The sequence below is a fragment of the Artibeus jamaicensis genome, unplaced genomic scaffold (genome assembly GCF_021234435.1).
Source record: "Artibeus jamaicensis isolate MK-2021 breed Jamaican fruit bat unplaced genomic scaffold, CSHL_Jam_final contig_685, whole genome shotgun sequence".
Classification (NCBI taxonomy): Eukaryota; Metazoa; Chordata; class Mammalia; order Chiroptera; family Phyllostomidae; genus Artibeus; species Artibeus jamaicensis.
The window spans coordinates 3,745,678-3,770,841 of NW_026521924.1; the positions used below are offsets into that span (position 1 = coordinate 3,745,678).

Here is a 25,164-nt window from a genome sequence, read left to right on the forward strand (position 1 = left end):
CCTTTGGAATTGTAAATCCAAAAGACCTGAACATACATGTTCATGGAATTCTGGTGAACAAACATTTTCTAAAAGCATGTTTCTAAATTATTATTTTACCAGGTGAGGGCCCACTATATATATATTCTATTTCATATCACTCACATGTATTCATGTTTAAGGCTAAATGGTGAAAATGCTAGAAGCCACTACATGGAGGTGGGACAGGAATGGATTATTGTGCATGCTCTTACTTTTAGTGGCTATACCTCTCCTAGTCCTTAAACAGTCACTGAAGAGTAGCTTTGAACAAGCTGCAAAACCCTTTAAGGTCATAACCCAGGAGGGTGAGAGACTCCAGGAACGTGCACCAGGGAAGATACAGATGGATAAACAAGTCATAAAGTGCACCATATTTTTTCTTTTCCAGCATTTCACTGAAGAGTTCACCCCAGGCTATTACCCTGTGAAAGTGGAATTTTAAGAGTCAACTCCAAACAAACCTGTACTAATCCTGGGTTGGCTGCCTTTCCCCATCACTAATGAAACCCAGGAGGGTCCTGATGTGAGGTGTGACAATTTGAGAGGCAGAGTGAAGATCACAGAGGTGAGAAAACTATCACCTCTCTCTTTATATCCTGAGGAGCATATGGGCCAGGCTCAGCATGCTCAAAGTTCTCTTCGGCCACTGCCTGAGAGCTGCATGCAGATGAACACCCATCTCCGTGGTACCCGCTCCTCCAGTCTGGCCCAGCCCAACCTTGTCAAAGGTGCCTTAGCTAAGGGCACTCAGATCTGATGGCTACCTTCCACATATCTTTTCCAAGGAACTAGGTGAATGCTTCAGTATGAGATGAGGTGATGAGACTGAGAGACAGGATAAGCAACTGGTCTGAACTGCTGACCAGTGGGCTGTGGGGTCACAACTCTGGGCTCTTTGACTGGAGTCTGGATAGAGCTTATAAGGTCTTCTCTATTCATGGAAATAAATAGGGTTGGAGTTGGAGCAGTGTTGGGGGAGGAGGCTCTCTAGTAACTGAGATATTAGGCTATTACCTGCAGCAATTGTGCTTCTCACAAATCTCTGGATACTTCCTTTAGATTCTGGAATCAGGGCATGCTATTCTCCTTAGAATGTGTCCAAACAGTAAGAATTAAGTCAATCATTAGACAGGAATAAGATGTGGGTCTCCTTCACACTCACTTTTGCTTTCTTACAGGTTGAAATCTGTAGTCTCAACTACACATGCCAAAGTCCTAGGGCTTGGTGGAAGTTTAGGCAAGAAATCAGTCTGGGTCCTTGAAATATCCAGTGGAGGAAGGTGCTAGCCAACCACAGACAGTAATTTTGACTTCTATATGAACAAAAACTAGTCTATCACCTTTTGTTATAAAAGTTCAATCTACTTTAACTAATACATTAGCATCCTGGGATTTCTTTTTATTGTACTCCTTGGTTATTTCTAATCTTTTCTAGATGCTGCATCTTCCTTTTGCTTGGGTGTGTTTATTGGATTATTGGTCAAGTAATTTTTAAAGGGAAGGAAGGAGAAAAGGGAGAGAAACATCAATTGCCTCTCTTCCCCTCAACTCCTGCAACCCACGCCCTACAAAGCCAAGTAATTTTTTTAAAGAAAGGATACTGAGGAAATAAACTTTTTGAATATTTCATGTAGAATAAATGACCCAATTTCACCTTCCTTTTATTAGATAGATTTTAGATTTAAAACTATTTTCCCTCTGAACTCAATCATTGCTTGATTGTCTTCTAGCTTCCAGTAATGCTAATGAGACATTCAGGGTAGAACAACTGGTGGCAGGGGGCATAAAAATGTGCAAAAACCAGTACAGCAGTCAATGCACACAGATAGATATGTTACTATTAAATGGAAATCAGACATGAATGAAAACCCAGTTTCTTTATCAGATTGATAAGATTATGAAAATAATACTCAGCATGGGCACAGATTGGGGAAGTGAGTATTTTTATACATTGCTGAGAGATGTGAAACTTGGAATGAACTTCATGGAGGACACGTTTATAATTTTCAGAAACAAAATATGTTATTTTGACCTTTGTAGGTGAGATTGTTTTTTTATTATTTTCCAGCTGGAAACTTTTCAGATTTCTTCTTAATCTTTAGTGTAATAAAATTGTATGAAGATGTGTTTAGATGCAAATCTATTTTTTAGGTAAAGGGATTAAGAAATATAGTCAGCAGTTACAAAACAGCCTCAGAGATGTAAAGTAAAGCATAGGGAATATAGCTGATAATATTGTAATAACTGTGTATGATGCCAGGTAATAAGTCTAAATGATTTCCTGATAAGTTTAATAGTAGACTTATCAGGGAATCATTTTGTAAGTTATATAAATGTCTAAGTATTATGCTGTATCCCTGAAACTAGTGTAATATGAACATTAACTATAATTAAAAATAATTAAAAATATTTTATATTAATCAGCTTAGCACTTATGGGTTATTTCCACTTTCTGTTTTAGCTTAGGAAAATAGTTCTTCTATTATTTCTTTTATTTTTCCCCTCCATTTTTTTCTGATTCTTTTTTTCTCAACTTTTTATTAGATAAATAATGGTCTTCCTATATGTATTTGCCATATCTTCTAGATTTTCTGTCATATTTTTAATCTTTTTTGTCCTTTGCTTTATATTTTGAGAAAGATTTAAAATGTTTTCTTCTTTGCTTTCTAGTAATATTTTTCAAACACTTAAATGTTAACTATTTAAAATTTATGAACTCTGGTTCTTTTTCATATCAACCTATTCTTGTTTGGTGAATGTGAGAGCTTCATACAATCAGGTTGACCAACAATAATGGTGATTAGAATATTTAAAAAGTTGTCTTTCCCATGATTGTTTCTCTTGGTGAAAGTTTTTCTGTTTTTTCATGTTGGCCACTCAGTTGGTGTTGCTGATTTTTCTTAAATATCTGGTAATTCCGGATTGCCCATTCTTATTCAAAATTGAGGTCCATATTGATTAATTTGAGTAGCTGACTTGTTTCTCCTCTATTTTGCTATTATAAATAATAAAGCACAATCAAAAATGTAATTTTAAAAAAGTGTTGACTTCATTAGAAATGAATAAAGTTTAATAAAATATGTTACAAATACATATTTTGAACTTTTTTGAGTTAAAATTTCTTCATAAATATTTTATTGAGGGCATTTTAAGTGAACTGAGTTATATTTTTAAAAATTAACACACTATTTTATATATAGAAGAAGACCCATTTTGTTATAGGTGTCTATAATTTGCGACCATGATTTATCAATGCCTTATGTGTGTAGAGATATTTTAAAAGACTTGTATAAGGTATATGAAGTTGGTATGGACACTAGTAAAATAGCTGTATGACCTAACTATAATTATTTACAAAATAGATATACTACGGAGAAATCATGTATTGTTGGCAACACAGAATATTTTTTCTCTTAAAAAAAACTTATAGACTGATTGGCTGAATCAGACTGGTGAAAATTTTTCACTCAAAAGATGCCAAGATCTTTTTTCATGATCTCACATTGCTACTCATTTATTTTTCACACAGAGCCTTATTCATGCTGGGGATTATGGTCAGGTTGTAGGCTAGATTGAACTCATCACAGTAAAGCTATTACATTTCTTTTGGTCTTCCTTGCACATTTGCTCCATGCATGCTTCAAATCTGGAAAAAAACATACTCATGGGCTGGAGCAACAAAGAAGCAGCAATTTCCCTTCCTTATTCCTTGGACGGTGATGAAGTAGAGAGCATGATGTGGTGATTGGAGCCAGACCTAACCCTGGCCGTGGGCATTGCAGCCGACCCAAACCTAATTAAGAAAGATCCTGAATAAACTTGGGTGAGAGCCAAAATCACTAGCTCCTTCAATCAATATTTTTTGATATAAAAATTAGCATCTGGGCTGAATAAAAGGGAACACTGTTTCATTCCACAGCTAAAAAAAAATAAACACCCTCTTGCTTTTACTCTGACCTCCTGATGTTGGATATTTTATTGATATGTATCTGTGATAGCTTTTCAGAGCAGTTGGCTGGCAACCATCAGATTTAAGCCTCACATTTGAAGGGATGGAATGGGAATTAGGGTGACAAATTCTACTTTAAACTCTAACTGTCACAGGCATCAAACTTTTCCAAATGGGTAAGCTGAGCTCACTGATTCTCTTATTTCTGCCTTTGTGATCCTTAAGACTTATTTTTTCATGAAGTTGAAACAAATTAAGGAACAAGTTAAGATATCTCTACCTTTTAGAGAGATTCAGTGAATATTTACTGATTAAATCTTATAATTTCTGGGGCCACTTCCAAGTTATCTAGTGGAAATGGGAGTGAAATGAGTGGGGCAAATAGGTAAACAAATACTGGCCATGAATTGATCATATCTGAAGCTGGTAATAGCTACATGTTGGTTCATTGTATTGTTCTCTATGTTACTGTATGTTTTAAATTTTCCATTATAAAACATCTTTTAAGTATATGGATTAGGAATATTTTTTTAAAAGTGATTGGAGTGCTGTCAGCTCAAAACTGAGTTCCTCCACAGGAACTGCCTTCAGCCGAATAGTGTTGTCCAAAGTAATGCCCTTCCCCACACCTAGCTTGCATCTTGTAACTAGTTGATGGCAGGGAGGACATCAAGTTTTGGCTCCCTTGCCCCATTTTGTGATGACTCTAAATGACTTTGTCAGTTGCATAGCTCTCCAGGGGATTGGCTAAGGCCTTTTTATGGTATCACAGTTCAAATGTTTCCCTTTCAACCCTGTTCACTCATTCCATCCTAGATATTGTACCATTGTACATGGTCTCAGAGGTGTGCTGGTGAAGGTGTAATGGCTGGCTCTTCAGACCCCTAACTTGTTTGCCAATTTCCATGGTTTAAATACTTGTGACACGATCACTTTTAAGCTACCAATGTGATGTCACTGAATGCAGAATTGGGAAGAGATAAGCACAGCTTGTATTTGTGACAAAATACAAGCCAGCACCGGCTGCTCTTGCCAGTGTTCCTCAATGAAATTCTGAAATGCAAATCTCTATCTCAGTCTTTTTTTTAGAATAATCCAAACTAAATCAATGTAAAATGATTATTTTTATATCATGAATTTTGGTGTTCTGTTTATTAAACTAATATTTCACATGCAGAATGAAATGAAATTGGTCACCTCAAATGTTTCAGTGAGACACACACACACACACACACACACACACACACACACCACAACACTGTAAGGCAATGTCTCACAAAAATTGCTTAGAAATATTTAAAATATAGGCCTTTTCACTTGCTAAACATTACATAGCTGCAAAGGGTGTTCTGAGAAAACAGATTTCAGATACGTTGTTCTTACTGAGACCCAATGAAAATTGCTAAGAAATCACTAGATACGTTCAAGATAAAATTGTTACAATGCTGTAATTCAAAAAATATATTTAAGAATTAAGTTTTTGTCATCAGAGCTTTTAGGTTAGAGTAGGCCAGTTATATTTCCTATCTCTGAAGAAAAACATGGAGGACCATTGCAAGTTTGAAAAACTCTTAAGACTTTCACCCTATTCACAAGTTCTTGTTGGAATAAATAAATAATCAAAGGTTGAAATTTTTTAAGGGGGTATGAAGAAAATAAAGGAACAAGACACCACATTCAAGAAAGAAGGCGATGAAAGGAAAAGGAACATCTCGTAGGAAATGATAGAGTGAGAGAAGGAATACATTGTCCATATGAATGGTGGTTATTGTTCAACATTGGATACAATTTTTTTTTTGGTAGGAAAAGAAGATGCCTGGAAAATGGGAACTAAATGTTCAAATGAGTAGAAAAGGTTGGAATAATTCACTTCACTTCAGTAGTGTAAACACCCTTAACTATAAACAGAGAATGAGAACAGTTTCTGTTATGTTATCAGAGCCAATTGGTCTATTAAAACAAAAGCTCCAGTAATCATCTCAAATTATGATATGGATTAGAACTACCTGGGAAGGCTCATGAAAATATAGATTCCTGAGCACTACCGCTACTCTGATTCAGTGGAAGTCTGGTGTGGGATCCAGGGATCTGCATTTTATTCTAGTAAATTCTGAAGCTTGTGGTCTCTGTTAGACCAAAACTTGCTGAAAGGCAATCAGGAGGACATCAGTGATACTGCAGTTCCATGATAACATTAGAAATGTGTCCACATCATTTTATTATGCAAAACATACTTCTTAAAAATATAAGTCAGGATCTTTTATCTTCTGTTTCCCTGAAGATCGTTTTTAGGACAACACCTTCCTTCTCTCTATCAACAAATCAGCTTCTTCTCTTTCTACTTTTACATACTTGCTCTGTAAAGGAAAAGTGAGTGTATGTGTGCATGCGTTTGCAAATGGGAAGTCTGTGGGTAGTAACATTCTAGTTCTTTTAGAAAATTCTCTTTCCAAAAAGAACCAACCAAAAAGACATTTTTTGGCTCTGTTATAGTTATGTAAACTCAGTAATCCCTACTGAATTCAAGCCATGGTCTTATTAACCTAGCAGTAGAAGACACATTCTCAGTATTCATAACCATCCTCTTAACCAACCTCTTTCTATATAATATATATTATTGTGTGTACATGTAAGTGTGTATATGTTACCAGCCCAATGGGACCTGGATCCCTCCTAATGTGCTCAGGAAGCACTCCACTTAGATTACAGTTGTTTTTATAAGTGTTTATTCAACATAGACTGTGGCAGAGATAGGTCCTTGTCTTGTACACAAGAAATAATAAATTGCCCCAGAACTCTTGGATCTTGATGGAGAGAGAATAATCTCCCTCTGCCTCTCATGCCAGGTGGCTAAGTAATTAGTTTCCCATCATGAGTTAGAGTCAAGATCCTCCTTGAAGGTATAATGGTAGTAATTCCTGCTCACAAAGACACCCCTCTCAAAGGGTGGGTGTGAAGATCACAGACATTCAGAATGTTTATTGCTTGCTATGCCTTAGGGAAGGCCCAGACCTTCTGCTGCCCTCTTTGTCTTCTGTTTCTTTTACAGGTCTGGTGACATTCGTGCATCTTGGAAAACTAACTAGGATCAACTTCATTTAAATGCACATTATCCAAAGAAAACACCTACACACTTTCCTGTCTTTGTATACTTACACAGCATATTTTCTTTGCACAAGTAATGCTGTTTTGGTTCACCAAGGAGAATTGAATTTAAATTATCAAAATCAGCCATTGAATGGGGCAACTGCCTCTTCAGAACCCACTTTTCTCCTTTTAAGCTAATAATACTGAAAAATGTTCATGAGAAACTTTCTTCTTCTGCGAACAGTACTTAAAAATGTTCACGATTCACGTTTAAACAGTTGTACCTAGTAGGGGTTACAATTTCCCCATAAAAACTTTCCACACAGATCACCTTTATCCTTCAATAAGTTTTCAGTATCAGGGCATATTGCTCCATGTAACACTAGTGCTTTGGGTTGAATTTTTATCTCAGTGCACAGCATGAAAGCTTGGGTCCATCTGTGTCACACAAAGTCAAACCTCTCTTGAAGTGATTTGTTTATAGTGTCATTTGATGGAGTGGAATGTTCTGTAACTCATTCAAACTATTACAGAAGCTTTGCTAAAAGGTCACCACTGCGCTTTAGAATTTCCAAATCTGGGCACCATCTGGGAGCTTGTTAAAGATAAGGTTTTCCACTGGCTTTTTCCATACCAACTAGATCCAATTAGCAAAGGGGTACTATTCTGGAGGAGTTCAGAGAAAAAGAGAGAGAGAGAGAGTAGAGAGGAGAGAAGACACTAAAGTAGATTACATTTAGTTGCCAATAGTGTGCAAGTTTACTTTATACCAAATTAAAGTGCATGTGGCACACAAGAGTAAAATTTAATATTAATTGGCCTAAATGGAGGGGGGGTGTCAGTCTTTAACAAGTTGAATAGAATTTGCTTTTAGATGTTTTTGTACCAATTTTTAAAGTATAGTCTTGAGAGTCAACTCTAAATAAAATTGAATCTCATCTTTTACTCAAAATTCAATAGGAAAATGACAACACATTCCTTAAAGTCAGGAAGACTATACATGCTAAACATTCACTCTGCATGGCACCAAAAATGTTCAAGTTATTCTAACTTTATGGTTTTAGTTTAGGCCTAAAATTGGCTTGTGCTTGCTTTCTACCCACTTCCTTAAGAAACAAACAGCTTGAATTTTCGGAACCTCAAAAGTTCAGCTGTAAAACTATAGGAGACCAGTGAGAGGAAAAAGGAAGTTTCCTTCAAAGATGTCTCTGGGTCCTGCTGGCTAGTTCTGCTTTATCCCTCAAAACATCAGCTATGGCTTTTGAAACTTGTCTTTGGAAAATGTCCAAATGTGGCAAATGGTAGAAGCAACATTTCTTTACCTTCCTGCCTGAACTTCCTATGACACGAAAGAGTTCTAGCTGGTGCTCTTGTGTGGGGAACAAGAAGTTCAACTACTGCCCACCACACTTGCCCACATCTGCAGATGGAGTAGGTAAACACATAGTGAGATCTACTGAATTAAAAATCAAAACCCTTTCAATTAGAATTCCTGAAGGGGTCTGGACTAAAGAAGCTGCACAGTAGCAGCTAAAACGCAGGCTCATTGCCATTAAAAACATTCTAAGAAGTGTGTGTGTACTTGTAGCAGGATACTTGGGAGGGGAGAAACTTAAAATCTGAAACCATATTTTTGTCTCTGCAGTCCTGAGTGGGAGACATTAAGAACATAACAGTATCTCCCTTGGTTCAATTAAGCTGGTTTGAAAACCAAACTGTCCTTAGAAAGGGAGAGGATCCACTTAAATCCCTTTTGAAGCAAGGAGAAAGTCTTTCTGGCAAAGTCTTTAGCTTCCAGTCAGATCCAGAAAACTTAATCGTCAAGTTCAAAGCTTGTCTCATCGTAGAGTTCCGGACGCGCTGACTTCCTGTTCCGGGAATATTTCAGCTGCAGGAGATCACCCATCTCATCCAGGGCTTCCAATACCTGTAAAGAGATTGCCTTCCATCAGTTATCTTTAAACCCCTCAAATGGATCTGCGCTCCAGCACCTCACAGAGAGCCACACTCTTCTTTTGCCAGCCTCTTAGATTTCAGAGAAAAGAAGAAAGATCCAATTCATTAAGGTGTGGTGCATAAGGCAGACCTAGAGAAATGTTAGGTGCTAATTCACTTTATTTCATATTCTTTATAGTCTAACTCCACATTACGAATGTTTCACTTATTTTGGGGGTATGAAGAAAAAAATAAAAGCATCTGACCCATGCTTACTTACCCTTTAGCTTTCTTTATTTTAAGGCTTAATGACTTATAGATAAATTTGTGGAAGAAAAAGATAAGGTTGTGAATTACATTTAGATTATATCTTCATGAGATTATATCTTCATGACACAGCAAATCAAACTGACCAAAAACAAAATGGAACACTGTGGGAGCTGGTTAGTATTGTCCTTTCTCTCCCATGCTTGTCCCCCACCCTCATTTAGGTTCCTCCTCTCCCAGTTTTAAATACTTACCTTTATGTTCCATAGAATAATAGATTTTAAAACCACAAGGGACCCAGGATTCATCTGCTTTAATTCTCTTAATTCAGGCAGGTAAGTATACCCCCAATTTTATAAATAAAACACCTTAAATCCAGAATATACAAAATATATTTTTACTTTTAGTATATCACTAATCCTGTAGTATTGGGCACGACTTTTTACTCTGTTTTGAGCCTGTTTGTCTTAACCTGTCAAATGAGGAGGAAGACAATATTAGGGTCTATTGCTTTGAAAAAGGTGAAATGGAGCTTATGGACCTTTTAGAAGTCATTTGCACCTTCATATATAATAACTCAGTTATATATAATAAATGAATATATAATCACATATTATATAATAACTCATTCTCATCTTCATGCTCCTGCAGTCATCTATATTTCTTTTTCAAGATGAATTTATTTTGTCTGGTATTATCATTGGTTGCTTATTTATTAGTATCTCTTCTTAAACTTTTTGCTCCAGGATTTTTCATGTAGTAGACACTCAATTAGTATTTGCTAAATTTCATTGACATTATAAGACAGTTCCATTAGCTCCAAACTGATTGAGATGGCTTAGTTCTCTGATATTATTCATTCACATAAAGATTTAAATCAAAGGACAGTGAAATGGGATTTGTAAATCATTAACATCTTAGATAAATGTCTGATAGGACAGATCTGTTTTTGTTACTGATTTCCCAACAGGTTGTCAAATTGGGTTATATGTTATGATGATGAATTTGGTGGCTATGGAAAATATCATGATGCAGGCAGCTGATGCTGAAATGCCATGCTAGATTAGCTTTTGCCTTTAGAATTAGTAAATAGCAAAACATTTGGCTACATGGGCAGTCTTTTCCATAAAGTCAAAACACTGATATGATTCAAGTATTAACTGAACTGATTTCCTTTTCTACCTACTAAGTTGATCATATTGTTGGGCAGTGTTGGCATAACTGGTTTTTTTTTTCAGTGGTGTTTTTAAAATTACCGGTATTTTCCTAAACCTCACAGGAGAGACCCAGGGAACCCTAAACTAGTTCAATAAAAGAATGGGTTCAGGATCAAAGGTACCAGTACTGGAGATTCCATTGGTATGTGTTGTACTCACCTTATCTAACATCTCTCGTGTATGTGCTGCTGAAACACAGAACCGTGCCCTAGCTTCTGCTAGGGGAGTAGCTGGAAATCCTACGACCACCACCCCAATTTTTCTGTTTAGTAGATGCCTTGCAAAAGCCCTAAAGAAAAAAATTAAAAAGTAGGTTAACTGAGAGATGAAAAAATTATACTGCAAAAAAGAATATGGCTAATTGACTTTTTAAAGCATAACAATTAGTAGAAGACAATTGACATTATTAAACATCTGTCAAATACAATTCACAGGGAAATGGGATAGTCACTTGATGGCAGCAATAACTGACCTCATATTATGAGACCTGGCCACTCATTAAATAAACTTGAGTACTGAGCCTCTGACATTGAGCAGAAAATGCTGATGTACCTGACCCTGATTTAACAAGTCTGCATTGATGTTAAATTTTTTTGTCTGCAGGATTCCTAGAAATAAAATTCAAGCAGCTAACACAGGGCAATTACATAAAGAAAGAATAGATATTAATGTAGGCAATTCATACCTACATGTTTTAAAAACTTAATTCCAATAATATAGTATGAACATTTCAAGAAGTTTATACTTAATGACCATATATAATTTGAGGACCAGAATCAGAGGGTCTGCAAGAGCCAACCCCAAGTCACATTCTCACTCCAGAGCCAAAGATTTTATTTTCCATTAAACCAAAGATAGGAAATAACAAGGGTTTCCTCATTTCTTTATGTGTGAATGAGTACATCCAGGTATGTTCAGGGACAGTAAAGCCATTGACCGGTGAAAAGGGGAATGGGGCAGGAGAGAGATAGGGGAGAGAATGTATACGCACAGGGAGGCTGGCCAGTAGATGCAGCTTGTGGGGCAAAAGTCACAAAACTGCAAAGCTTTCTGATGCAGGGTAAAAGCTATTAAAGCTCTCTTCACTTTTATTGCTTCTAGCCTCTTTTTTTTCCCCACAGCTAATCTCAGTAAGAATTCTAGAATATCAAGCTGTCAAGATCTGTACATTAAATGCCCCAAGTGAAATATCTCCCCTTTGTACTCTTTTGTTCACTGCAGGAAACTTTAATTACTGAGTGGGGTAAACCCCTCATATCTGTTGTTAGCATTAAGAGGTTGCCAGTGTTTTATATGAGACTGGAAGCTGGTAGCATCATAGAAACCCTCCAGTCACAACTCAGAAAGAATTCTTGAACTAGTTGTGAGAGCAAACCTTCCCATTCACTCATTCCTCTCATCCTTTAGCTGTCTACCTTTTGGTCGCCTCATGAGGGTTATCAAATGAAGCAATGGAGCTTACAAGACCTACTGAACATACAGCTTTTCTAACCCCCTGTCTTGGATAAGGCAAGATTCACCCGTTGATTTGGATGGGGAAGGGGTTACAAGCAAATGAAGCTTTCTAACCGAGAAAGCTTGAAAACAGAGACTGTTTTCTTTCTTGATCACCCTATGGAAGGCTGCCCCCGGAACTACACAGGATGAGAGCTCATAATTGTCTGAGAAACAAGTCAAGTGCTTTTATCACAAGAGTACAAACCACCTGACCCATGATCTCAGGCCAGTTATTGGGACTCCCAAAGGAGCGTTTTTCACTGTCTGCGTGTTTCTCTTTGTACCAGAGGAAGTGAGTTTTGCCAAGGAATGTACAGCAAACTACATGACTGTTGATTCATTAGCTAATCTGAGGCCTCCCTGGAGCACTTTTGAGCTTAACTTACACTACTAAATTTTGCTTCTTTCAGTTAATGCATATAATTGCCCTGAACTGGGTTTGTCCTGCCCAAAGGAAATCAGAGCTGGTGTAGACTGAAAGAAACTAAATTATGCAATAATAATAATAATAATAATAATAATAATAATAAATATTCAAATATATTGCAGGCAGCATAACTACACTTTGTGTCCCATCATTTTCTAAGTGTGTGACAAAGATCATGAAAGGAAAATGTAAGCCCTGTACCAAGTGGTAAATACACTACATTCTTTCTTTTTTCATTTCATCATTTTTATTGTTATTCTATTACAGTTGTCCCAGTTTTCCTCCTTTTCCTCCCTCTGCCCATCCTACCTCTCACTCCCACAGTCGATTCCCATACTAAGTAAAATACACTCTTGATTATTCAAGTGCATGTTGTGTGGGTGAAATCACATTATACTGAGCCCCTGAGAGGAGTCCAGCTAGAGCTATGACAGCTAGAACTTTTTAAAAAAGTTCAACTGGCTAGAGATTATATTTTTATCCCATAGTTCTTTAATGAAATCAAAGGTTTTTAAATGAGCAAATAAAAAATTGCTCATACACTAGATTATATAATGAACTCCTTGTCTCAATAGCTTTTCTACATACAAACTTTACATTGAAGAAATATCAGAGTAAGAAATCAGGCCAAGTGGCAGGGCAACCTTTTCCCAGCACCTTCTACTAAAAATAGATGATATGAAATTTTTGTAACTAAGCTGTTCAAGTTTACTTAGACAACTCAAACAATTATAGTCTTTTTTTCATTACAGTGATTAATGCCTTTGGATTCATCAAAGACTTTAAAGAGGGTTAAACTTATACCCTGCATTACTTTAATGAGATATGTATTTTCCCCCTATGGATTAAAGCTTGAGAGGCTGTGATGTGCACTGGAAAAAGGTCTGGCCTAGGAAGCAAATGGAACTGGCTTTGAATTCTATGCTCTACTACCTACAATCTGAGTGACCCTTAGAAAGTAGTTGACCTTTGTGAGTGTTGGTGTCCTCATTTGTAAACTAGGACTAAGTAATCTACCTTCAATGGATGATCATTGGGCCTAAGAGCCAGTTAAATAATAGATAACTGGCATTTGACAATGTTAGTTCCTCATTCAAAACCATCTTAAATTGCCCTGACTGGTGTAACTCAGTGGACTGAATGCTGGTCTGTGAACCAAAGACCAGTTCAATTCCCAATCAGGACACATGCATGGGTTGTGGGCCCAGTTGTCAGTATGAGGGTGAGCAAGAGACAAACACACATTGATGTTTCTCTCCTTCTCTTTCTCCCTCTCTTCCCCTCTGTCTAAAAAACCATCTTAAACTGAAAGACACTAGATAGTTTGCATATCCTCCAGTGTTCAATATAGCATAATTGATGCAGAGTTCTGTAGATATTTACCTATTTTTCCTGGAGGTTCTATTTTTATTAATGTAACTAAAGATTACAATAATTATTTGGGGGAGCCATGCAACCACAGTGGCTCAATCTTGCACTCGGTTGAAGCTAGTAATAAACATCATTGTAGCAGAATTAGAAGTAGTAGTAATGATAATGGTTACCACCGATTGACTGCTTACAGTATACCAAACAGTATTAAGTGCATTGTACATATTATTCACATTATTATTACTAATAGCTAACACTGAGTAGCTTCTACTAACAGCCAATGCAAAATGCCAATAAACCTCATCTTGTTTAATCTTCACAATGGTCTTATGAATAGGTACTAGTATATTTCATTTCAAAAATGAAAAAACTGGGGCTTCAGAGGGTTGGGTAACTTGTCCAAGATTTCCCCAGCTAAGTAGAGACAGAGTCAATTTTTTTTCATTCCAAACATCTCACTACACCCTAGAGCAGAACTGTCACATGAAGCTTCCTCTCAGTTCTGTTTTTATTTTTCATGTTTACTGCTGTCCAATCAGGACTTCTGGCATATAAAGGAGCAGGAAACTTTCTATCTGTTATTGTATGGTCGAGTTCTTCAATTTAAATGCATTTATTTTTATTCTTCATAAAGTCTTCTGATTGGATTGATCCATTTCCCAATGTGTTGAGATTTTAATTCCAGCTTTTATCATCACAGTCAGACCTATCCAGGCACCCACTACTGCCACCTGCCAGCATTGTGGATGTCACACTCTTAAAAAATAAAGTAAGTTGGTATTTGGTGTCTTCATTTGAACTAATGATAAAATATTAAATTGACATGAGATAAATGTGGAGTCTTTCTTCCCGAGCACACCATTTTCCCAACTACTCTGACTAAATGTGGCACTTTTTCATTCCAAAATCAGATGGTAAAGGGTTTTGGATTATCTGCTACTTTAAATCGCCATTGCCACCCTTCCCTGCCAGTAGCACAGAGCAGTATCCCGTGTGACCTTTCTGTAGCACACTGTCTTCTTGCCAGTCCAGGCACTGATGTCCTGATCTAGATCTATGAACAGAAGGTCTAGTGGTGGGAAAGCCCTGCACACTAAAGAATTCATGCATGTGTTTTAACTGCTTGGGATTCTGCTGTGATGAAATGACACAAAAGTGCACTCTGAAGAATCAGTCTTTTGGGAACTGCTAACTCTCTCCTACCCATCACGAGGTCTCAACTAATAGTCCTGGAGCCTCTTTTGTACACCTCCAGTACTTTGCCAATCTACTCAGACAGCCAAACAAAATTTCAACCATGGGGTTATGTTCAAAGAGAGTCAGGATTTCTAGAATATGATAAATGTGTGTTGAATACTACTTTCCATCATGAGCTTGGTTAGATACACAAATATGCATTCACATTCAGGAAGAATTTTTATTAACTTTCTTTTCATTACAGAGGCGATTAGTCTCTAGCAAGTTGGAGAATGACACACATATAAAATTGTCTTTGACATACTAAAAAAACTCATTTTCCTCTTTATGCAGTTGCTATTTATGCTCAATTTTCAGAGTTGCAATCAATGAAAAATAACTCCAAATAAGCTCACAGGAGAGGTATTAAAATTTGGTGTGAACATCATGAGCTTAGGAGTGAGCCTAGTTTTAGGTTGCCACTTGGTTTTACTACCGCTTGACAAGTATGTCTTTGAGCAAGGTTTTTAACTGCTCTCAGCTTCAGTTTCCCTACACTTAAAGTGAGGTTGCCTTCTTTTGATAATGGCCATGGATGTCAGTGGAAGAAAGCACAAAGCCTGGTAGTGTGGTTTCTAAGTATTAGGGGAAACGGTCTTCAGAAATTCTCTCCAAGAAAAATCTTAGGGCAGGAGGGGGCTCAGGACCATCCTTAATTTACTGTTGAAACTTAGAAGGGTAAGTGACTCTCCTAAATTCACAGAGCTTGAAAATGCTGGGCCCTAGCACCTGTGAAAAGATCCTGTTGTTGGGCTGGCATGTAGCTTCTGAGTAGGTCTACCAGTGAATTCTGAACTTGGCACCCTGTTCAAAGTGCATGATTGATGCCTATGCTAAAAGAGCCTCCTAGTGTCAAAAGCAGGATCTTAGATCACCTTGGGGCATTACACTGAGAGTCTGTTGGATACTCACGCTACTTTAGCAGGTAGGTAAAGGAGCAGGGGAACAACGGGAGATTCCTCATTGCCATAGATAATGAATCCCATTTCATGCAGTCTCTGTCTGAAGTATCTTGTATTTTTTGCAAGTTGCCGTACTCTCTTTAACCCTGAAAAGAGACAGGCATGAAATCCATCAATTCCCACCAGGAAGAGGGAAGCAAAGGTCAGATTGGCTTGACAAGCATTCCTAAGTCTTTCTGCAGGTCCGCTGCATTAGCCGGGATGAGGTAGAAATAAGGTAGGGACATATCTCCTGGTGAATGGGAGGGGGCGCTGGTGCCTGGGAACTTTCCTGAGCCTGGAAGACAGGACCTAGAAGCAATGGTACTGCTGGCAACTAAAGGCAGGCTAGGCTGCAGGATCACAGTAAGGTAGAGTGGTGGGGAGGGTTTCTAGCAGGAAGGAAGGAGATAGACTATCTTTTACTAGTCATCTATTGTGTGGACTCTGCACTAAGTGTTTTAAAAATATTAATTCAAGAGAAAGAGTGACACAAGAAGTCACACACACACACACAAACACAAACGCATGCATATACCATATCATGCTAGTTGCTGTTAGAGGATTTTAGCCAAGCTTAGCTGGCCCATAAAATTTCTGCTTATCTAAGTCTCTAATTGAAGAATATGTCACCCAACTTGAATTTGAAGGAGTAGCACATTCCTGGACAAGATAGGTCCAGCTGAAACCAGGACTCTTTTGTGAGGTATTTGGAGGTGGAAGAGTAATAGAGAGAAGGGAAGAGGTGGATCTCTGCTTTCCCCAAGCAGAAAAAAATGACAGTGTTGACCCCAAACAGAAGGTCAAGCCAAGTTACATATGTCCATTTCCAGGTTATTGGTACTTTTGCTCAAAAGCTTATCCTCTGTCCTCAGCATGTGTCCAGTGAGATGTGAGATGATAATGGAATAAAGAACAGAAAGAGTTCTGAAGCCATCTGTCTACTCCAGTCCTGCTCCTAATAGGAAAGTCAGTAAACCAGCAGCAACTAGTCAATAAATGCTCAATAAGGAAGGTTGAATGAGATGGGGTGTTTAAACCCCTTAGAAATCAGTTCAATGTTTGCATTTGATTCAACATTGCTATTCAGCAGGAATGTGCTGTTACTGCTGACCTCTATTTTGGTTGGTTGGGTGTTCATTCAAATTGATTGGAACTGTTGATCTACCAGTTGTTCAACTTTTTGAACCTCACTCCTGTTTCCCTGTAGTTTTCCAGATGAAAAATGGGTGAAATATTCAGTAAACATGTCCTCTAGTTTCTTCTTAGAGACATGGTCATAGATTGTGCCTTGACAATGGGTTAAGCAATACACATCTCCTGTTCAGCATCTTTACTCCAGGGGACCATGGTGTTCAAGTAGAGTTTGCCTTGCCTTTCCATTTTTCCTGCAAAGGTAGCATGTGATCAATCCCTAGCCAACTGAAATACTTCATTTACCTTATTATTGGTTCATGACAGAACACAACTGGGACTTATCAAAATCTTTCAGATCTACTGAAGAGGAAGTATAAAAATTAGTTCAGTCTCAAGCTATGTCTTTGTCACCATCTTTGTCACCATATGGCAGAAACTTGCTTGAGAAGGATGTCTATCCAGAAGAAAGCTAAGATGTAAGTCAGTAAGAGTCTTGATGGTATCATAGGTACTCTTGGGTCTATTCATACCTAAATGACTCCATTTGTTGGGCTGGCCCTGTTGTGTGAACCAATATATTTCTTTTTCTTACTTAAGTTATTTTGAGATTACTTTCTGAAACCTATAACCAAATGTGTTCTGAATAATACAGGTGGACACTAATTGAATGAGGTTACCTCTAAAGGACAATAATAATATAAACAACAATAATAATTGTAGCTCATGAAGAGGTAATGTCACCACTGTTATAAGTACTTGACATTTAATAATTTATTTAGTACTGTATTAATGTAGTTGTAATCTCATGTTGTACACGAGGAGCCAAATAAGTAGCAGCATGAGAATTTGAACCCAGGATCTAGAGTCTGTGTTGTTAACCCGTATGTTATGGTGCTATGTGCAATAGTAGCAATGGAAAATGTCTGTCCAGAGAATGGACTGTGGCCATCTCTTCTCTTGAAGCTCAATAAAATTTATCTCTGCCAGCTGTCAGGATCACTGTTGCTCTACATTTTTTCAGTTGAGGCAGTTGAGAGGTTGAGGGCTGAGCAATCTTTAGACAGATTCATGTTGTGAGGGGTGGGGTAGGACATCAAGGACTAGTGTCTGGAACCTACCACAGAGAAGTAATGGTGGAGCCCCCTCACTTAGGGTAGGGGAACTGAAGGGCTACGCATGAAAAGTAAGGGTGAACCAGAAGTAGACAGCTCCTGAATGGGTACCTCCTTTATTCAAACTTCTGACATTTTGAATTAGGCTCTATCACTTCCAAAATACTTTAGGTCTTCTTTGAGAATTTTTTTGGCTCATCAAGCCCAAATCTACTTGACTTCTGTAACATTTTAAATATGCTAACAAAATATTCTGAGGAATGAAGAGTTAATGGAGTGGAAAACCAACCAAGAAAAAGGATTTTAAATGCTCCGATTGTCTCTACTTATTTTATGTTATAACCCCTCACCCAATCCCAGTTCTCAGAGAAGATCCCCAAGTCTGCCAGCTCTCAGAAAGCAGATTGTGATGAAAAAGCATCCAGATTACTGTACTTCCTCAGGAAAGCTGGCCTCTTACCCCCGCCATGCTAACAGATGCAGGACTGTCTTGACCCACGGGCAGTCCATGTGGGTGTTGGCCAAAGAGCTATGAGTTGGCCTATCACAGGAACTTTGCCAAAGAGATAATAAATATGAATTATATCAATAAAATTCCCTCTGATAAAGTGTGAATGTGAAAAATTTAGAGAGAACCAACAACCGGTAGTAAGACTAGATATTGAGGGACATAGAGAGGAAAGCTAATTATCAGAACCTATCAAACAGAGGAAGTCACTGCTCAGTAGAAGATATGGTAGTCCATGAAGAAGAGAAGTGGGCAGGGCAAGGTTAGTTAGTAGCAACAGGAAGAAAAGAAATAGAAAAAAAAGAAGAGCTTATAGTCTAGTGGGAGAGACAATCAAATCATCATAAATGAATGTAAAATTGCAACTCTGATGAGTGCTGTAAAGAATGCTATTTGGTTTTATGAGAGCCCATATTAGATTGGACCAAGTCTGAGGAAGTCAATATATGATAAATGAACTTGCATCTCAAGGATGAACAAATGTTAACCTGGCAAAACAAACGAACAAACAAATAAACAAACAAAAACAAGAACAGAGGAGAGCATTCCAGGCACAGGAAATAGAACAGATGCAATGTTCTTATGGTTTGTAGAACAGAGTGGTTGAGAACCACAAGCAAGATGTAGTTGAGTGTGGGGCATGATGAAGGTGAAACTCTGGGTAGATTGTTTAAAAAGAAAAGTATAGGGATTGAAGAATCCAACATTTGATGGTTTGGAAGTGGAGGATGAACTTAAAAAATAGGTAAATAGCATTTGGAGAAGCAAATATGAACGCCACACGAATGAGAACTGGGGGGGGATGGAAATGGGAGGGAGGTGGGGACCACAGGGTAGGGGATCTGGGATGGGAGAAACAGGCAAAAAACTGTACTTGAAAAATAACTAAATAAAATTATTGAGAAAAAATAGATAAATAGCAATTGGGGAGAGAGAAGATAGATCAAAAGATACAATAGTGTTCACTGGATTTATCAACATGGCCATGATTGATAATGTTTACTTTCAGGTTCCTGATTGAGAATCTGGTTTTAAAAATTAAGTATTTACAAGTATGGTTTACTTCAATTCACATAGGCTTTTATTTTCCTGCTCAACTCTTATTTTTAGAGACAGGCCTTCTCCCCCAAAGTTCCAGGTTTAAAACTTGAATACAAGTAAGGGGTTTGAAGAAGTATAGAACCATTTGTATAAATTTTATAGACACAGCCTCCTTGGGGTTGAAAAAACCTGTTTTGAAACATGCTGAAGCATCCCTTGGAAATGTGTTTTGTTTACAGAGAGCAACCTATTTGAAAGAAAGAACTAGAAATTAGGTAGGAGAATATTTGTCTTTACTTAAAAAAATTCATTCATACATTAAGTTTGTGTATTTAGGAAAATGAGAACATAAGAAGTAGGGGGAGATTGTGGACAGGAAGGGGAAAGAAAAGAGGGACAGAGTAAGACTTGTTTTAAAGAAGATGATTGAAATAAAGGCACAGATATACATCCCAGCCACCAAAATGTATTCCATATGGTCTGTCCCCTTGTGCATTCAGCTCTTTTGTTGATCGTTAGCAGCTCAAAGAATAGATGACTTCATCAAGCTGGGTCTGATGATTCCTAAATGATCCCCCTCAAAGACTAGAAGGATTTCCTGGCCTGCAAGTACATGAGCAACTTAAATTGCTTTTCCCAATGGCATTATCTTTGCACTTGCCCATAATGATTCATCTATCATTGGGCTGCCCAGCTACTTAATTGGCCCCGTCTGTCCCCTCTGCCTTGATTAACCCAAGTAACTGAATCATCAGCTAATGTCATCACTTTACTGCTTCTAGATCCTTTGGAAAGTTGACCAAACAGATCAGAATATCAATCCCAGGGGCAGGTGACTCTTAAGAACTGAATGTTTTATTCTTGCCCTGTCTTTTCTATCTTTGAACCATTTAGCACAGCATGGATTAGGAGCCATTATGACACACTTTGTGGTCACCATGTTTCTCATATAGGTCACTATAAATGCTTTTGAGTTGGCCAAGATACAGCTCCTTTCAATTACTCTATTGCTCACCCTTTAAAATTGGAAACATTCTCCTACTCTTAAAGGGCCTGGGGGCAGAGAGGAATTTGTATGTATAAAATGCTACTCATCTAGACAGGATGTGGGTGATTTTATTAATTACATTGTGCTTTGAGATCCTTGCATGAAGAGTGTTTTGCAAAAATAGAAGGAATTTTTAGCACTTGTTCTTTCATAAAGGGACAGCCATGCAAGGATGACACAGAGACTGGCCATTGCAGCCACATTCCTGTCCCAACCTGTGAAGTCCATCCTCAATTTCTGATCCTTCTTCTACCTACTCCAGGGAAGACAGGAAAGATCCCTGTGCAGATAAGTAAGTGAATGAGCTGATCTCCTCTGTAGGGTTCTGGAGAGTTTATCCAAGTGTTTTCTTTTGCTTTATTCTGGGTTCTCAGAAGAGGCTGAGTGGAAAAGGATAGGTTTCAGAGTTAAATGGTCTAAGAATCAAGCTGTACCTGGACAACCTAAGGCCTTAAAATTCTCAGTTTTACCTATAAAATAGAGATAAATAATACTATCTCTTTACTTTCCAAGTAAAACTTGGAAAAATGAAGGAGTTAATGCAGGGAAAGTGCTTAGTACTGTGCCTGGCATATAGTAGGTGCTCAGAAGGTTATTATTACCTTTTTTTCATAGGGCAGCATTTCTCAGCAGCCTGGCTGCCACCTGAGAATCATCTGGAGAGCTTGGGAAAAGCTCATGCCCGGCCTGTAACTCAGGCCATTTCAATGAGTTTCCCTTAGGATGGCACCAGCCATGAGTTCTGGTTTTCACAAGGTATAGGCAAAGAAACTCAGCCATCTTTAAAAAAGCGGCCCTTACCAGTTCACCTCCAAGGTGAACTCACCGCCTGCCACCTCACTGCCTGGCAGTGTGAGGTGTCTGATTGTGTCCTGGCTGAGTTGTGCTCCCTAACTGGACATAGAAAGTAAAAGATGGGCTTATGTCATAGCCTCTCATTTGGCACGATGACATCCCAAGCAGTTACTGAGTGCTTAGGTGCTCAGATGGTACGTATTTGTGGGTTTACCTGCTCCTTTGACAGCTATCTGCTCAAAGTGCTCCCTTAACTGGAGGTTGACCCAGTGCCAGCTTCACCCCTCTCACGAGGTGTATATGAAATCAGGGATGAACCCATCTGAGCAGATGACATGTGTTACCATTCCATCCATTCAGATTCCTAGCTCTGACGACTTGAGAGATGCGCTAGGTTAACAGAGGCCACAAATACTTTAACCTTCCCTCCAATGCTGTTAAAACAAAGACAGCTGGGGCAAGGGAAGGAAAACAAATAAAACACAAAGCATCCCACTACAAAGCTTTGTAGTCCCCTAATAAAAACAATCATCGGTGGCCTTTCCAAAAATATGTTTGGGACAACTTGGTCTCCAGAGGGCCAGAAGCAATTATGGAGAGTGGCAACTCCCAGAATAACCTGTCAAAAGCTAAAGAAGGATAATTTCTTTTCTGTTAAACCATCAGCATGAAAGAGAGAGATAGGGAGAGAGAGGCATTTCCCACTGTGAGACTAAGTAAAAGAGATGGATTTGAGGAGCTCATGAGCCAACAACAGTGCCTCTCTCTATTTTCTGCAGATTTTGCAAGCTCACTTTCAGACAGAGGAAACATGAATATGCTCAGATGCCATGGGGTGACTTATTGTATTATTTTCCAGGCTTAAAAACGCACAGGCAGAAATACATGCTGCACTCCCCCTTAACTTATTTAGCACACCACCACTGTTTGAGTGCCGACTGGATGACCTCAAGCATGCTCCTAGGCAGTGCTGCTTGGAAAATGTGGTCCTTTTCTTCAGAGATGGGAAGAATCTTTCCATAAAATATCTCTCACTGAAAAATCAAATTGATATTAAAGACTGCCTGCAGTGTTCTAAGAATGCCTAATCTCCCTGCCTTCTTTGTCTGCCAGGTCAGCCTCACTTCTCTGCCTGGCATGGGAGGGGATGGGAGGCGGAGGTGTTGAGGAGAGACCTTGGAGTAAAGTTTCAATGTGGCAGCAGGAACCCAGCGTCTATTATTTTAAGCTCTGGACACCAGACAGCACATTTTGTTTTTAATACACTCAGGGGCAGAGAGATCTCAGTGAAGATCAAGAGGCTGGAGAGTGGCAAGAATCATAAGAATCACATTAGCTGCGACAAGCTTCTCAGGAGGATAGAGAAAACAGTGTTTGGAGTGGTTTGCTGAGAGGAACGCACATTTTATCAGGCACTGAAGCTCTCCTTTTGATGTCAGATTCCAAGGTTATGACATATTTTATAGTCACACACACATGTTCCAAGGACACTCCAGGCTGCTCAATTCTACCTTTGTGGAATGAGTGCAGGAACAAGCAGGCTGGACATCAGGGGTAGACAGCTGTCTGCGTGGCCTGATTTCAAGGGCCCCAGGAAGACCCCACCCTCTTCACCTACCCACCCACTGCTCCAATACACCATTAGAGGTTTAATCCATGCTGCCTGGCTGAGGGCAGGCGCTAAGAATGTGCCTCCCTTGTGCACCTAGTATGAGCCAAGCAGTGTGTTTTTGGGTCCCCTTTACAGATGAGGAAACCGAGCTTGGAAAATCATTAATGCATTACCCAGCTGACCCAGAAACTGGCTATGCCTCTGAGTCTAAGTCTGCTCTTTGGAAAGAAGCTGGTAAACTCATTCCTGATGAGGTGTGAATTCCATGATTCATGGATTCATACATTTCACAAATGAAATGCTCTCACTATGTACAGGACCCAGGCTAGCTGCCAAGGTGGATTAGAAGATGTAAAATTTCTAAGGCTGTTTGCAAAGAAATGATCTACTAGTACAGAGGACAGGTATCAGGTAAAATACAATTGAGAAGAAGAGCCGTAAGACAGATGTAGATGAAATTAGCAGGCTTTTCACACACTAGTACTTCATGAATACTTACAGCATGAATAATGATTTAATGTTGACTTGCATTACACAGAGAGCAATATCATCACAAGTCACTAATTATGAAATTTGACACATTAAATGTGGTAATTTGGACGGCTAGGGTCCCTCTGGGAACCTTGTAAATTAGCGATTCTCATGCAGAACATGGAATCTTTTAGATGTTTTTTTCCCTAGAATATGCACTGTAGGGCCCTCTCTGTAGAGATCCTGCTCCAGAAGGACTGGAGGGGGCATTTTAGGAAAACTCTCTGGGTAACTGTGGTGTGCACCCCAGTTAAGAACCACAGCTCCAAGGCACAAGTTATATTGTGTTTTTTTGATTTTACAAAGATAATAAGGCTGATCTTAATTGAACACCGGAGATCAATTTAGTCTCAGTATTTTGCTCTCTGTCAATAGATCTGTGCATTGAGTTCCATCCAACCTTTTCTTTTTTTCTAGGAAGATGAGCAAGTCATTCATTATCTTTGAGCCTCAATTTACTACTCTGTTAAATGGGGATGATAATAATAGCTGCTCCACCTATTTCCGAGGACTTCGGGGAGAATGCTATTTAGTGGAGGGTGTGATCAATGGAGGATTAAAAGGTGGGCATATCTACTATTTTCAAGGGGCTTATAGACTAGGAAAAAACCATGTAATTATAAAGGAAAGAGGAAAATTGAATGATCCATGGAAGAAATGAAATGCTGTGGGAGTTTGGAGCAAAGACCTAGAGGTGACCGGTTAACATTGCGCACATGTAATTTCAGAGGCAGGGGGGTGGGTATCACCAGGGAAATGGATAACTCACCTGCCTAGAATGTTTGGATTACAGTCACAAGAAAGTTCAGTGCAGTCAGACTACTGAGATTTGTGAATGTGTCCTAAGAGCTGGAAGTTTCTGGTGAGCAGTAGGGGCTATGGCAGCATCCTGAGCAGGAAACGCTATGTTCCGAGATGATTTAGAAAGAGAAATCTCATTGTGTACAGTGTGTGGATTAGGATGAGGAAGAAACTGTAGATGGCAAGACAAGGAAGGAAGCTAGAGTGGCAATAACATCTGTGTGTCAGCAACTGTTCTGATTTTGGGCAAGAAGGCAAAGGAGGCAGCAAAAGACCCTGGGCTGAATTCGGGGCCTCTGAGAAATGATGGAAATGAAGTTGGCCCTCAGGAAACCCCATCCGTGACAGCTGTCTACATGATTCAAACTTCTGATTTTCAAAGTGTTTGCTGGGGGGTGGGGAACACTGAGGCAGCCTCAGGGAGGGGCATGCAAGGAAAAATTGAGGGAGAGGCTCAGCAAATGGGAGATCAGACCACCCCACTCCCTAGCCTGCCCCCACTACAACAGCAGCATCAAGGCCAAGTGCTCAAGGACTATGAGCCCAGTGTCTTGGGTTCAAAATCAGCTTTGCCATTTTGGATAAGGTACTTCATCTTTCTGTATCTCAGGTTATTCACCTGTACAACAGA

The 25,164-nt window shown here is 38.8% G+C and overlaps 1 protein-coding gene across 1 annotated transcript in view; it reads right to left on the reverse strand.

Annotated features, from left to right (window-relative positions):
- Positions 1 to 5,131: 5,131 nt before the first annotated feature.
- The window catches only part of SPTLC3 (serine palmitoyltransferase long chain base subunit 3), a 140,859-nt gene continuing 120,826 nt past the window's right edge, over positions 5,132 to 25,164 (reverse strand). Inside the window, exons 10-12 of the mRNA XM_037129276.2 lie at positions 15,920 to 16,055; positions 10,636 to 10,765; positions 5,132 to 8,984 (exon numbers count right to left, since the gene is read on the reverse strand). Of these exons, the coding sequence (XP_036985171.1) occupies positions 8,871 to 8,984; positions 10,636 to 10,765; positions 15,920 to 16,055 (380 nt within the window). The 3' untranslated portion in view covers positions 5,132 to 8,870. The remainder of the gene's footprint in view (positions 8,985 to 10,635; positions 10,766 to 15,919; positions 16,056 to 25,164) is intronic.